This window comes from Narcine bancroftii, chromosome 1, assembly GCF_036971445.1.
Source record: "Narcine bancroftii isolate sNarBan1 chromosome 1, sNarBan1.hap1, whole genome shotgun sequence".
Lineage (NCBI taxonomy): Eukaryota > Metazoa > Chordata > Chondrichthyes > Torpediniformes > Narcinidae > Narcine > Narcine bancroftii.
The window spans coordinates 337779178-337795367 of NC_091469.1; the positions used below are offsets into that span (position 1 = coordinate 337779178).

Genomic DNA, 16190 nt, shown 5'->3' on the forward strand with positions numbered 1-16190 from the left:
GATTTTGCAGTGACCGCTATTTTCCCCCACCCAGCCCCCCCCCAGAAAAGATTTCACTTTTCATATGTCACAAAGGTCACTCTTTTAATTCCCTCCTTATTCTCTCCATTCCATTACCTTCCCTTATTAATTCTTGTCTATACTATCTATATTTTCCTCTAATTACAGATACATTCACGTATGCACATTGTCTCTATTCACTCTTATACCTCTTTACCCGCATACATATCAATCGTGGTCATTTTTACCCTCATTACCCGTCTTCATCCCTCAGTCCATTTTTGTCTTTACCCACATACATATCAATCGTGATCATTTTTACTCTCATTACCCGTCTTCATCCCTCAGTCTATTTTTGTAATTGTTCTGCAAATTTTCGTGCTTCTTCTGGATCCGAGAATAGTCTGTTTTGTTGTCCTGGAATAAATATTTTCAATACCGCAGGATGCTTCAGTATAAATTTATACCCTTTCTTCCATAAAATCGCCTTTGCTGTATTGAACTCTTTTCTCTTCTTTAGGAGTTCAAAACTTATATCTGGATAAATGAAGATTTTTTGCCCTTTATACTCCAGTGGTTTGTTGCCCTCTCTTACTTTTTCCATTATCTTCTCCAGTACCTTTTCTCTTGTAGTATATCTTAGGAATTTTACTACAATAGATCTTGGTTTTTGTTGTGGTTGTGGTTTAGAGGCCAATGCTCTATGTGCCCTTTCTATTTCCATTTCTTGCTGTAGTTCTGGGCATCCTAGGGTCTTAGGGATCCACTCTTTTATAAACTCCCTCATATTCTTGCCTTCTTCATCTTCCTTAAGGCCCACTATCTTTGTTATTTCTTCTGTTATAATTTTCCATTATATCTATTTTTTGAGCTAGTAGTTCTTGTGTCTCTTTAGTTTTTTTATTAGATTCCTCCAATTTCTTTTTTAAGTCTTCTACCTCCATTTCTGTTGCTACTGCCCATTCTTCCATCTTGTCCATTTTTTTCCCCATTTCTGTTAAGGTCATATCTATTTTATTCACTTTCTCTTCTGTGTTGTTTATTCTTCTTAAATCATTGAATTCCTGTGTTTGCCATTCTTTAAATGACTCCATGTATCCTCTAACAAGAGAAAGTATATCCTTTACCTTGCCTTTCCCTTCATCTATTTCACTGTATTCTTCCTCTTCTTCTTCCTCTGGGTTGGCCATCTGTTGTTTCTTTGTTGCCCTTTCCTTCTCTTCTTTCTTGTTTCTATTGTCTTCTGTTGTCTCTTCTTGCTGCAGGTGTTCTGCAGCTGTCGTTGCCGGCTGTGGAGATCGACTCCCCAGCTGGTCCCCCCTCCCGTCGGTGTGTTTTTTTTCATGCGCATCGCGCACTTTTACTCGGCTCTGTGAGCCATTGTTGTAGTTCTTTTTCTACCGACCTGAGGTAGCGGGCTCCTCTCTCCACAGCGGGCCTCTTCGGACAGGTAAGGCCTTCACCTTTTTCCTCCGTTGTCTTCTCTTCCTCTCTTTTACTGTTGATTTTGATTTTTCTTCTTTTGTCTCCATCTTCTTTCCACCTTTATACTCACTTTTCTTTAACTTTTATTTCTGTGCCTTTGTATTTTCTCTTGTTTTTCCCGACTTTTCTGGAGAGGGCTGGAGTTCTCCGTCCGGCCACTACTCCATCACGTGACTCCTCCGACTGCTTCATCTTCACGATGGATGTCCAATCCCTTTTTACCCCCATCACCCATACAGACTGGATCACCTAATCTTCATGATGGGTCCAAACTCTTTATACCTCCTTCCCCAATAGAGATCTGGACCAGAGACCCAATCCGTCACCATCTACCACCACCCTCTTCTGCTTAGCAAAACTTGTCCTCACTTTAAACATCTTCTCCTTTAACTTGTCTCACTTCCTCCATGGGAGTGGGGGTGGGGGGGGGAACCCTCATGGGTCCCCTCATGGGTCCCAGCTACACCTGCCTGTTTGTGGGCATTGTGAAGCAATCCATGCTATAAGCCTACGCAGCTAAGAACACTCAATTCTTCTCCAGTATATCGATAACTACATTGGGGCTGCCTTATGCACCTGCTATGATTCACTTCGTGGCCAACTTCCATCCCAATCTCAAACTCATCTGGTCCATCTCTGACAACACTCTCCCTTTCCTGGATCTTTCTGTTTGCATCTTGGGAGACCAGCTTTCCACTGACATGTATTACAAACCCACTTACACCCACAACTACCTTCACTACACCTCTGCTCATCCTGTCACCTGCAGGGATTCCATCCCCTTCCCTCATTTTCTCCATCTCCACTGCATTTATTTCCCAAGATGAGGTCTTCCAGTCCAGATCTTCCTAAATGTCTGTCGTCTTGCACAAATGTGGCTTCCCCGCCACCATCATCAGCTCAGTCCTCACCCGCATCTCCTCCATTTCCCACTCATCTTACCTGGCCCACTCTGCCCCCAGATGCAACAAACATAGAATCCCCTTATTTTCATCTACCACCACCAGCCTCTGCATCCAACATGTTTTCCTCTGGAATTTTTGCCACTTACAATAGGATTCCACTATCAGAAACATTTTCCCCTATCCTCCCCTTTCTGCCTTCAGTAGGGACTGCTCCCTCTCTAACTCCCTTGTGCACTTATCCCTCCCCACCAATCACTCCTCCCCCCCACCCCCACCCCAGCACCTTTCCCTGTGGCTGGAAGAGGGGCCACACGTGACCACACCTCTTCCCTCACCACAGTCCAGGGTCCAAGGTAGGCCTTTCAAGTGAAGCAACACTTCATTTGTGTATCCGCAGTACTGGTTTACTGCATCTGGTGCTCCCTTTGTAACTCTACATTGGAGAGACTGGGTACAGTTTGGGAGACCACTTCGCTGAGCACCTTCGCGTCATCTGTTCCAGTGACAAAGACCTCCCAGTAGTCAACCATTTCAGTTCTGTGTCCTACTCCCACACTTGCATGCCTGTCCATGGCCTCACCAACACCACCTGCAAATTAGAGGAACAACACCTGATTTTCCATCTGGGCACTCTCCAGCCACATGGAATTAACATTGATTTTTCTGGTTTCTGCTAATCTGCTCTTCTCTTCCCCCTCCCCCTTCCCTTTTCCTTTCCAGTTCTCCTCCTCCCTTCCCTCTCCCTTCACCTAGCCATCCCTCTTTCCCCTTGATCACTGCTCTGTCTCCTTCCTCCTTTCTTGACCTGTCACCTCCAGCCTTTGAGTCCATGCCTTCAATCGCATTCTTTTGTTCAGATGTCTGCTGACATTTTCCCAGACCTTGATGAAGGGATTAAGCCTGAAATGTTGGCTATATATCTTTACCTTTGCTACATAAGGGACACTGCTTGACCTGCTGAGCTTCTCCAGCATTTTGTGTTTTTAATTTTTCTCCATTAAAACCTTGCTTTAGGTTCTAGCATCAAAACTGAAGATTTTCATTGAACCAGCCAATGTCCCAGTGCAGGGAATGCTGTGTCCTGGATAACGCCCAAGATTTGAACATTCACTCTAACCAATATAAATACGCCATTGTTATAATCTGCATTATGTATAAATTACACAGCAAGGGCTACTTCAATGACATCTTACAAACCTCTCAATCAGAATCACCTGGAATGAAATGTAGGCATGAATGGAAACTTAGAACTCCAATTCCCCCAATAAGTCAAACATCATTCTTAATTGGAAATCTATCACTATTGAACAACAGCAAGAGGCCCAATAGGTGACTAGCCCAGAAGAAGAGGACCAACAGCAAGAAGCCATGCAAGAAGACGGCCAGCAAAGTGAGGCAAGCAACTCAACAAGAATGTCAGAAGAGATACAGATACAAGGAAGAGAAGTAGAAGACACAAATACAGGGGCAGACACAGAAGAAGAGGAAGAAGACCAAGCTCTGCACAGAGAAATAGAAGGTAAAATAGATGGGCAGTATATAAATTTTAAAATTTTCAAGAACAAATGAGAGCATTAAAAGAATGGTTGACACTAAAATTTAGTGAAATGAAAAGTACAGAAGAAAAAGTGAGTTGAATAGAGCTGGTCATGACAAAAATAAGGAAAAGATTAGAAAATGTGGAAGAACGAGAAACGGCTGGAAATGAAGTGAATGAGTTAAGAAGAAAATTGGAAAAAAAGTGACAAAAAAGTGAAGAGTCACAAGTGTTGTTGGTTCAGAAGATTGAAATAATGGAAAACTATAGTAGGCAAAATAACATAAAGGTAGTGGGACGAAAGAAAGATAAAGAAAGCACAAATATGAAATAATTTATAAAAGAATGGATCCCAAAGGTCTTGGGAATGCCAGAAATACAGGAAGGAATGGAAATAGAAAGGGCACACAGAACACTAGCCCCGAAACCACAAACACAACAAAAACCAAGATCCATTTTAGTAAAATTTCTGAGATACACGACAAGAGAAAATATACTGGAGAGAGGAAGGAATAAAATTAGAGAAGACAAAAAAACCATTGGAATACAAGGGTCAAAAAATATTTTTTTTTACCCAGACATAAGTTTTGAACTCCTAAAGAAGAGGAAGGAGTTTAACACAGCAAAATTGATCCTATGGAAAAAAGGCTATAAATTTATGTTAAGATATCCATCTGTGCTTAAAATATTTATCCCAGGGGAGCAAAATAGACTGTTCTTGGATCTGGAGAAAGCACGAGAATTTGCAGAATGCCTGCAGGACTGAAGGAGAGATGAAGAAATGTAACAAGAACAAAGAATGATGACAAACTACATATGAAGATGTAAAAATAATTTATAAATAAGAACTAAAGAAGGGAAAGAAAAGGGAAGAAAGGAAGTAGGGGTGGGAAAGAGGGTGAGCTTTGTTGTATGTGAAGATATGTCTTTTCTGGAGGGGTTTGGGTGGGAGAGAATAACAGTCACTGCGAAATCAGTTGATGCTTGCAAGCGGGTTCACAATCCAAATGGAGAGGGGAGTTGTGGTTGTCCAGCAAGGGACAAGGGGCAACTCAGAGAGGGGGGGGGGGACATTTGGGGTTAAAGGAATTATAGATGTCGGCGTTGTTGAAGTATTTTATGTTTTAAAAGTGTTGTCAAACATTGATTTCAAAAAGGGAAAACTGAAAGATGAAAATGGGGAAAAGGGGGAAGGTGGTGGTGAGGAACCAGAAATGAGGTGTAAACAGAATATGAGATGGCCATGTTGAACTATATGACTATAAATATTAATGGAATACATAACCAAATTAAATGGAAAAGGGCTATTAAATTTCCTGAAAAAAGAAAAAAAAATAGACATAGCATTTGTGCAGGAAATGCATATAACTGAAGTGGAACATAATAAATTAAGGAGAGACTGGATAGGGCACGTAGTGGCAGCATCATATAATTCAAAAGCCAGAGGTGTAGCTATATTAATAAATTAAAATGTACCAATCAAAATAGAGGAGGAAATGATAGATTCAGCAGGAAGGTATGTAATAATAAAGTGTCAGATATATTCAGAATTCTGGAATTTGATCAATATATATGCACCTAATGAAGAGGATCAAAAGTTCATGCAAGATATTTTTTTTTGAAGATTGTAGATATGCAGGGGAATATATTGATAGGAGGGGATTTTAACCTTAATTTGGACCCAAAGTTGGATAAAACTGGAAAAAAACGAGCAAAAAGAATAAAGTGGCCAGATTTATGGTTTAATCAATTAAATTTATGGATATATGGAGGAGGCAGCCCCCAAGGGAGAAGGAATACTCATATTATTTGAGTAGGCAGAAAACATACTGAAGGATTGATATGTCTTTGTTGTTGGCCCATATTCAAGGGAGAGTTAGGAAAACTGAATATAAAGCTAGATTGCTATCTGATTACTCACCCCTGTTATTAGCAATAGAATTGGAGAACATCCCACCAAGAACGTAAGATGAAGATTAAACTCCATGCTACTTAAAAGACAGGAATTTAGAGAATTTCTTGAATGCCAAATTAAAATGTACTTTGAAGTAAATACAGAATCAGTGAAAGACACATTTATATTATGGGATGCAATGAAAGCCTTCATTAGAGGGCTGGTAATAAGTTATGTAACTAAGATGAAAAAAGACTACAATCAGGAAATAGAACAGTTGGAAAGGGAGATAGTAAGTACAGAAAAAGAACTAGCAACAAGAGACAATATAACAAAAATAAGAGAATTGGTGGACCAAAAAATAAAATACGAAACATTACGAACTTATACGGTGGAGAAGAATATAATGAAAATAAAGCAAAAGTATTATTAGCTAGGAGAAAAAACACACAAAATATTAGCCTGGCAACTTAAAACAGAACAAGCTAAAAGAACTGTATTGGCATCAAGGAAAAAGGACAAACAAATTACATATAATCCAATGGAGATTAATGAGAACTTTAAGGAATTTTATGAACAATTATACCAAACTGAGAATGAGGGGAAAGAAGACAAAATAGAAGAGTTTTTAGCTAAAATTGAACTGCCAAAATTGCAAGAAGAGGAGCAAAACAAGCTGAAATTTGAAATGGATGAAATACAGGATTTTTTTTTTAAAAGCTGCTGAACAATACAATGCCTGGAGAGGATGGATTCCCACTAGAATTCTATAAAACATCTAAAGAGTTATTAATTCCTCCACTCCTGGAAGTAATGAACCAGATAGAAGAAACACAAAAGTTGCCAGATTCATGTAAGACAGCAATAATTACAGTAATACCAAAGACGGGTAAGGGTCCACTAACACCAGCATCATATAGACCAATATCTCTACTTAATTCAGATTATAAGATAATAGCAAAATTATTAGAAAACAAATTGGCCGACTGTGTACCAAAAATAGTAAAACAAGATCAAACTGGATTTATTAAGAAAAGACAAACAGCAGATAATGTCTGTAAATTTATTAATTTAATTCATGCAGTTCAAGGAAATAAGATGCCAACAGTGGCAGTAAAAACCTTTGACAGAGTAGAATGGAATTATTTATTCAAAATATTACAGAGGTTCAATCTACCAGAAAAATATATTAATTGGATTAAAGAATTATATAGTGGACCATTGGCGAAGGTGACAGTAAATGGATATGTATTGAACCAATTTAAATCAAGTTGGTCAACTTGGCAGGGATGTCCACTATCTCCCTCACTGTTTGCTTTAGCAATAGAACCATTGGCAGAACAGATAAGAACAGAAAATAAAATAAAAGGGATAAAAATAAAGGAGAAGGAATATAAAATCAGTTTATTTGCAGATTACATCATAGTATACTTAACAGAGCCAGAAATATCAATACCTTTCCTTTAGAGAATGGGAGAGAAAAGGAATTAAAAGAATAGAAAATTGTTTTTTGGGAAATAATTTATTAACATTTGAACAAATTAAGAATAAATATGGAATAACTCGAGGTACAATGTTTGCATACCATCAACTGAAAGCTTACTTAAAGGATAAATTGGGAAACAGGGTGAGATTACCAGAAGCAAGCAGCTTTGAATATGTGATCACAGAAACAATGATAATAAAAAGATTTATAATGAACATGTACATCAAGCTAAGATTAAAAATAATGAAACCTGGGGAAAAGTTATGCTATGAAGAATATAATAAACACAAGATTATGCATGATACAATATAATTGGTTACACAGGTTATTTATCACGCCCCAAAAGTTAAAAAAAAAAATGGGATCCAACATTATCAGATAGATGTTTTTGCTGTAAGAAGGAAATGGGAACAATAGTAAATGCAATTTGGGCATGTGAGAAAGTGAAAAAGTTTTGGGAAGATCTTAATCTAGTATTAAATAAAATCACAAAAACCAATATACCAAAAAATCCAGAGATCTTTCTTCTAAGTAATACAAGAAGTAAAGAATTAGGCCTCAAACTAGATGAAGCACAAAAAAAGATTTATTATGATAGCCTGAGCTGTAGCAAAAAAATGTATAATGTCAACTTGGAAATCAGAAGAGAGCCTGAGAGTACAGCAATGGTACATAGAAATCTCCATTGGAAAAAAAATAACATAATTTAAAAAATGAAGTCACATTATTTCAACAAATTTGGGAACCATACATGGAACATAACAGAGAGGGCTTGTCTTGGACCTCCACCCCTAAAATGATAAGACGACAAAATGACTTGATCCAGTGTGTTTAAAAATAAATAAATAAATAGAATGAAATAAAATAAAAAATAAATAAATAAAATGAAAAAAATAGATGACACAATTTTCTTGTTTATTTTCATTGTGTGATGACATTGTTTAATGGTTTTATTGTATATGTTGAACGTTTAATGTGTTTGGAGGGGGTGGGAAGGGGGGGAAGGAAGGTAAGAGGGAAAAAAAGGGGAGAAAATGCCACTGTATAGTTAAGAGGGAAATATTTGTATGTATTTTGATTGATATGATTCACAGTGTGAAAATATTTTTTAAATTAAAAAAATAAGAAATATATCATTATTCATACGTTACTCTTGTGTTAAAATCTGTGTATTTTCTGCCTCTTGTTACAGGATGAGCCTTCATCATGCAGCAACGAATGGCTTAATCAAAATTTCCAAATCCTACAAATCTTTAAAATAGACAAACCGAATTCTGATAGGAACATGTATTATGCTAATCTTTTTTTAATGTGTGATACAGCTCCTTGGAGTTGTCCTGGACCAGAGTTAACAAGTGGATATCCAACGATCTCCTTGTGATGTAATATTATAAATGAAACCCTTGTGACAAATTTCCTGAGGAGGGAAGGAGGGCTGAATGGGTTATGTTAACTGCCAAGTAAATACTATGACGACAAAAGAAAGTCAGTGATTGAGTGTTCTGTGATAAGTTATTCACCTTCTGACTTCCCAAAGCCTCCTTCAAATGCCTAACAGACATCAGGAGGATATTTGAATATTTTCCATTTGTTTGGATGAATGCAGCTCTAGCAAAACCCATAAAAGGACAAAGCTGTCAAATCATCTTCATCAATGGCCTTTGACATTCACATCCTCCCCCAAGTCATCCCAAATATGCACCATTAATTTCATGCTGGTCGGGGATTAAATTGCTGATTGAAATCAATGAGATAGAATGTAGAACTTGGACGATGGACAGGGTAGGGTTAAAAATCTGTGTGATTGATGAACCAGGGATGTTTCTTTCTTCTTCTTCTTTCTTTGGCTTGGCTTCGCGGACGAAGATTTATGGAGGGGGTAAAAGTCCACGTCAGCTGCAGGCTCGTTTGTGGCTGACAAGTCCGATGCGGGACAGGCAGACACGGTTGCAGCGGCTGCAGGGGAAAATTGGTTGGTTGGGGTTGGGTGTTGGGTTTTTCCTCCTTTGCCTTTTGTCAGTTACACTGGCTTTTCTTCTCCACAGATTTTGAAGAGCTGCTCCAGTACCTGCTGGCCAGAGGTATCGTCATGAGCAGGACCACCAGCTACAACCCCCAAGGGAATGGACAGGTGGAAGGGTGTCCTCCTAGCCCTGCCCTCTAGAGACCTTCCTGTCTCCTGCTGGCATGAGGTAATTCCTGAGGTGCTCCACTCAATAAGGTCACTCCTATGTACTGCCAACAATGCCACACTACATGAATGGAAGTTTTCATTTCCTAGGAAGTCTGCTACAGGGACCTTGCTGCCAGTATAGCTGACATCCCCAGGGCCAGTCCTACTCTGGAAACGTGAGGAGTAATAAGTATGACCCACAGGTCAAAAGGGTCTATCTCCTCCATGCCAAACCCAATATGCCTATGTGGTTTGATGAGCACAAAGACACAGTCTGTGTTAGGGATCTGGCATTCTCGGGTGCTCTGAAACCATTACTGATACCCCATACCCCTTTCTCTCCTTGCCATCCATGATGCACCAAGACTGTGGTATGTCACCCCAGCACCAACAGATGCATGCCAGACTTGACAACATGCACCCACTAAGCCAATGCCGACAATTGCATACAGGCACCCCAGACTGTCCAGGAGCCCATCACTGCACCACAGTCACAGCAAATCAGAGTGGCAAATCAGACTACCTGAGAGAGACTTGGAATTGTACCTAATGCACTTAACCCTGCCGGACCCTTTTTTAAAAACAAGGGGTGAATGTGGTAAACCATATAGTTATCTGTTGGGACACACCCATTGGCCAACTGTACCTGTGGCTCCACCCACAGACTCCTGAATAAAGGTGACTGTTCCACAGCCCCCTCCCCAGCTCAGGATTGTCAACTAGCATGGACTAGTTCCATTCCATTGCAGATAAAAGCCTGTCAGTTTTGCACAACTTCCAGACTTTTGGAGTTATTGATGATGCATCAAGTGCCAAATGTTAGGTCTGATGGCTTCAAAGTGAGTCAAGACTGGACAAATGTTATCAGCAAACAGTGGTCTGTATCAACATACAGGGAAATGCACAAAAGGGCACACACTCGCAGATTAACATGCACTGGACACAGGCATGGTAAACTGAGAAACAAGGGTTTAACTTGTAACAAAGGTTTAACTTGTTCTGCACCCATCACCCACAGGCACTGTATTACTGCATAACAAATAAATGAATTTATACATATAAACCAGGTTTCCAGCATTGCCTGGAGCTCAGCAATGGTCACAACTAACAAGAGCATTGATATAAACCTAGTTTTCAGCATTGATCATGGCTCAGGGCCCATATCTGGCCCATGGCAGACATGCATTTGATATTTCAGTCTGCAGATTTTTTTTTGTGTCTGCCAGCAAATGCTCCAAACCCAGTCCCATCAATAAACCTGGCTTAACCTACAAAGCTCATCATGAATCAGATTCTCAGATTTATTTGAACATCTATGTCTGGTGTCTCTTACCTTTGTGAATAGGTTTTAAAGTGTAATAGGAAATAAAACATTGATCTGAAATGTTAACATTCTCTCTTTCCCTCTTTCTGAATGGTAATGTATTTTCAGCACTTTGTGGGGTTTTTATTTAATTTCAGAAACAAATAATCTTAATTTGTGATTTTTATCATTTTTTAAAAATTGACCAAGTTTCAGACTACATTTTCTATTTTACTTCATTTTCCATGGTGGGTCTGTTGCTCACATTTAAAAAGTTAAAACACTTTCTCATATGCAGGGTCTTTCACATGCTTTTCCCGTCAGCGCTTGACATCCTGCTTTGTGGAAACTGCCAAAATGTTTGGCCTGGAAGTCAGCCTGAAGAAAACTGAGGTCCTCCATCAGCCAGCTCCCCACCATGACTACCAGCCCCCCCACATCTCCATCGGGCACACAAAACTCAAAACGGTCAACCAGTTTACCTATCTCGGATGCACCATTTCATCAGATGCAAGGATCGACAATGAGATAGACAACAGACTCGCCAAGGCAAATAGCGCCTTTGGAAGGCTACACAAAAGAGTCTGGAAAAACAACCAACTGAAAAACCTCACAAAGATAAGCGTATACAGAGCCGTTGTCATACCCACACTCCTGTTCTGCTCCGAATCATGAGTCCTCTACTGGCATCACCTACGGCTCCTAGAACGCTTCCACCAGCGTTGTCTCCGCTCCATCCTCAACATCCATTGGAGCGCTTTCATCCCTAACGTCGAAGTACTCGAGATGGCAGAGGTCAACAGTATCGAGTCCACGCTGCTGAAGATCCAGATGCGCTGGGTGGGTCACGTCTCCAGAATGGAGGACCATCGCCTTCCCAAGATCGTGTTATTTAGCGAGCTCTCCACTGGCCACCGTGACAGAGGTGCACCAAAGAAAAGGTACAAGGACTGCCTAAAGAAATCTCTTGGTGCCTGCCACATTGACCACCGCCAGTGGGCTGATATCGCCTCAAACCGTGCATCTTGGCGCCTCACAGTTCGGCGGGCAGCAACCTCCTTTGAAGAAGACTGCAGAGCCCACCTCACTGACAAAAGGCAAAGGAGGAAAAACCCAACACCCAACCCCAACCAACCAATTTTCCCCTGCAGCCACTGCAACCGTGTCTGCCTGTCCCGCATTGGACTTGTCAGCCACAAACGAGCCTGCAGCTGACGTGGACTTTTACCCCTCCATAAATCTTCGTCCGCGAAGTCAAGCCAAAGAAGAATGAATGATGGTGAAATTAGTTGATGCAATATTGACATTTTCATACTCGAAGAAATATCCTGGTGGGTTTGGCACATCCCATGGTATGCTTAAGTGTTTAGAATGATTTACCCTGGGGGGGCGTGGCAAGATGGCGTAGGGAGCGGACGTGCATTCCCGGTCTCCCCCAGGCAGTTATATAAATACCCGTTTTAAGAATATTTCTTTTCTGTTAAAAGTCTTTGATTTGTTTATCAATTGTTTTTAGTTTAAAATGGCAACAAAGATTAAGGAAAATAGAGTTCAAATACAGAACAAAACTACACTCTCCGACTTTGGAAGAAACTCGGCCTACTTGCCCAGACAGAACCACGGAGTCAAGGCTGGAATTTTCTTAAGAATGGAGCTCATTAATTGGACTGTCGGATAAGCTGGCCTTGGACACCCCTCTGAAAGATGTTTAAAATGCCAATAAAGATTAAGGAAAATAGAGTTCAAATACAGAACAAAACTACACTCTCCGACTTTGGAAGAAACTCGGCCTACTAGCCCAGACAGAACCACGGAGTCAAGGCTGGAATCTTCTTAAGAACGGAGCTCATTAATTGGACTGTCGGATAAGCTGGCCTTGGACACCCCTCTGAAAGATGGTGATGAATATTGATTTGAAATGTTTTATGAAGATAAATTGCAGTAATTGGCATTGGTTGCCTGTGAGTTTTAAAAATCCAGATAACATTAAAGTTTATTAGTGATTTTTTTTGGATGGAATATCGGAAGGATGAACTTATTATTTATAAATACAGAACAAAATTACATTCTTTGACTTTGGAAGAAATTTGACCTTTTTGCCCAGACAGAGCCGGAGTTGGTGCTGGAATTTTCTCAAGAACAGAACTTATTAAAGTTGATTTCGGACTCCTTTTTGAAAGATGGCGACGAATGTTGATTTGAAATATTTGAAATATTTTCTGAAGATAAACATATATATGGAACTCCTTGACCTGCAATAAGGTTTATCAGTGATTTTTTTTGGATGGAATATTGGAAGAGTGAATTTATTATCTGTGAGTATGCATACATTGAAAACAGATTTTAATAGTTTTGAAAAGGTTTTTTTTAAACTAAACAACAAGATGTTTAATATTGAGAAAATTGGAAAAAACGGAAACTATTATTAAATTTGGAAATTCAGTAGAAAGAAACTATGAACAAGATTGATGATTTATAAAATTAAAGTCGAAGGAGCAATGTCCAAGAAGAGTTAAAAATTTTGAATAAGTTTGTCTTGAAAATAAACAATAATTTCAACTTAACATTGAGAAGATTGACAAAGTGGAAAATTTGGTCTTAAATTGGGAAACACAGAAGAAATAACTTATGAATAACATTGATGCTTTAGAAGATCAAGACCGAAGGAATTATGTTCAAGAAAATTTTAAAAGATTTGAAAAAAACTTTTTTTGAAAGTAAGCTACAAATTCAACTTGAGACCGAGAAGAATGGAAGATTCAGTGTTGTACTGGGATGTTCAGAGGTGTTTTAATTCAGTGGATGAAATTCAGGGAGACTTGAAAAAAAATTTTTTTTTAAATTTTATTGATTGTAAACAATGTTTAACTCAGTGTTGGGAGGGTGGACAGGGTGCAAAATTTAATATCAAGTTTGGATTTTCAAAAAAAAAGAGTTTATGAATAAGATTGGTTAAATTGATGGACCGGGGTTTTATGGATATAAGAAATGATGATTCTTCGGTTTATACGTGTATTTTGTCTGCCTGGGGTGGGGGGGGGGGGGGGGGAGGGAGTGGTACTTCTGCTCCCGAAAGTCATATGCCACTTGTGGTTTATACCACACCCATTTGGGTTTTTGGGAATTAACCACCACAAGGTGGTTTCCTAAGGGGTTAGGGGAGGTGGGGGGGGGGTGAAAATTTGAAAATTATTTAGTATCTATTATGTAATATTATACTAAGTTAATTTGAAATGAATGTATGGAGATACTATAAATAAATTTCGGGGAAAAAAAAGAATGATTTACCCTCATTCAGGTTAGGAAGATTCTTAGGCATAAATTGTCTTCATTCTCACAAATACAATGCACTCGTTATCTTTTTTTCTTGATAGTGAAAGCTTGAGACTTTGAAGCATTTTGGACCACATTCTGGCCCATATCAAGACTGCCTTTTTTATATCTTCTTAAGATTACTTAATTGCACTCCTGATTTAGCTTATTTGCTGCCAGAAATTTTAGCTATATCTTTTGATTTAGATTGGACAATTCTAAAGCAAACCCAGGTGTCTGTAGATTTGAGGTCATCTATAAATATATTGTCTGTTCCCTAAGATTCTCCATGCAACGGTATCCATTACCTTTGTGTTCACTTTTGTTTTCAAATCATCTTGTGATCCTGAATCTTCCTCTCGCCGCAGTCATCCATCCCAATAATGGCCCCTCCATCTTTTGTGCCTTCTGTTGCCACATCACTAAGAACTAGAATTATGAAATCATAGAACACTACATTACAAAAATAGGCCCTTTTTAGTCCTTCTAATCTGTGCTAAAGTATTACTCTGTCTAATCCCATTGACCTGAACCCAGACCATATCCCCCATTCCCTTCCTCTCCACATTTTTCGTATATCTCAAAATTGAGCTCTCATTCACCGATACAGCTGGTAGCTTGTTCCATACTCCCACCACCAAGAAAAGTCCCCCCTAATGTTCTCTTTAAACTTTTCCACTTTCACTCACCCACAATTGGGCAGCAAAGCTATTACTGAGCCAAAAACCCAGGTTCAAATCCAACACTGCCTGAAGGAGTTTGGGCATTCTCCTCATTTCTCTGTGGGTTTCTTCAGGGTGTTCCCATTTCCTCCCACCCTTCAAAATGTACAAAGTCTAGAGATTTTTTGGGGTATTTGTGCAGCATGTGTTTGTGGGCTGGAAGGGCCTGTGCCATGCTGTCCTATAGTTTTTCATCTCATCTATTATCAGTGGGAAAACCCTGCTTGCATTTATTCTATCCATACCCATCATAATTTTGTTTACCTTTATCAAATCTCCCCTTATTCTCCCACCTCCCCAGGAAGTCTTATCCTCTTCAATCTTTACCTGTAAACTCAGCTGTTTAAGTCCAAGCAGCATCCTTGTACTCTTTCAGTCTTAGATGACTAAAACTGCACACAATACTCCAAATTTGGCCTCACTGATGTCTTGTACAACTTCATCATAACATTCCAACTCCTATACTCAATATTGTGATTTGTGAAGGCCAATGTGCCAGAAGGTCTCTGTAACCTTATCTATCTGTGACACCACTTTTAGGGAATTGTGTATCTGTATTCCCAGATCCTTCTGTTCAGCCACGCTCCTCAGTGCCATGTATGTCCTACCTTGGTTTGTCTTTCCAAAAGCACAAGACCTCACATTTGACTGCATTAAATTCCATCAGCCAATTTGCAGCCCATTTTTCATGCTCCCTCTGCAAGCTTTGAAAGTTATTCACTGACCACTACACCTCCAATCTTTGTATCATCTGCAAGCTTTCTGATTCAATTTACCACATGGTCATCCTGATCATTGAGACAAACAACAATGGACCCAGAACCTAACACAAGCTTGCACTCAGAGAAGCAATCAACTACCACTCTCAGGCTTCTACAGTAAAGCCAATGCCTAATCCATTTTACCATCTCACCATGAACACCAAATGACTGAATTTTCCTGACTAACCTCCCATGCAAGACCTTGTCAAAGGCCTTACTAAATAAAGTCCCTGCAGACCACCATCCACAGCCTTTAATAAGAACATAAGTCATAAGAAATAGTAGCAGGAGTCAGCCATCTGGCCCTTTGACCCTGCTCTGCCATTCAATTCAATAAATTCAATTATTTTATTGAATGGCGACTCAACCCCACCTACCTCCATTTTCCCCATATCCCTTCATTCCTTTTTTATGTAACAATCTATCAAACTGAACCTTTAAGTTTAATGAAGTAGCCCCAACTGCTTCCCTGGGCAGAGAATTCCATGGAATCACTACTCTCTGGGGGATAAAGTTCTTCCTCATCTCTGTCTTAAATCTATTCCCCCGAATCTTGAGGCTGTGTCCTCTAGTTCTGATCTCACCTACCAGTGAAAACAGTTTTCCTGCCTC

General features: G+C 39.5%; 1 protein-coding gene across 1 annotated transcript in view; it reads left to right on the top strand.

Moving 5' to 3' along the window:
• LOC138748775 (V-set and transmembrane domain-containing protein 2A-like) overlaps nucleotides 1–13790 on the top strand; it is a 43827-nt gene extending 30037 nt beyond the window's left edge. The window contains exons 6-7 of the mRNA XM_069909491.1: nucleotides 9353–9499; nucleotides 11082–13790. Coding sequence (XP_069765592.1) covers nucleotides 9353–9471 — 119 coding nt within the window. The 3' untranslated portion in view covers nucleotides 9472–9499; nucleotides 11082–13790. The remainder of the gene's footprint in view (nucleotides 1–9352; nucleotides 9500–11081) is intronic.
• The last annotated feature ends 2400 nt before the right edge of the window (nucleotides 13791–16190 follow it).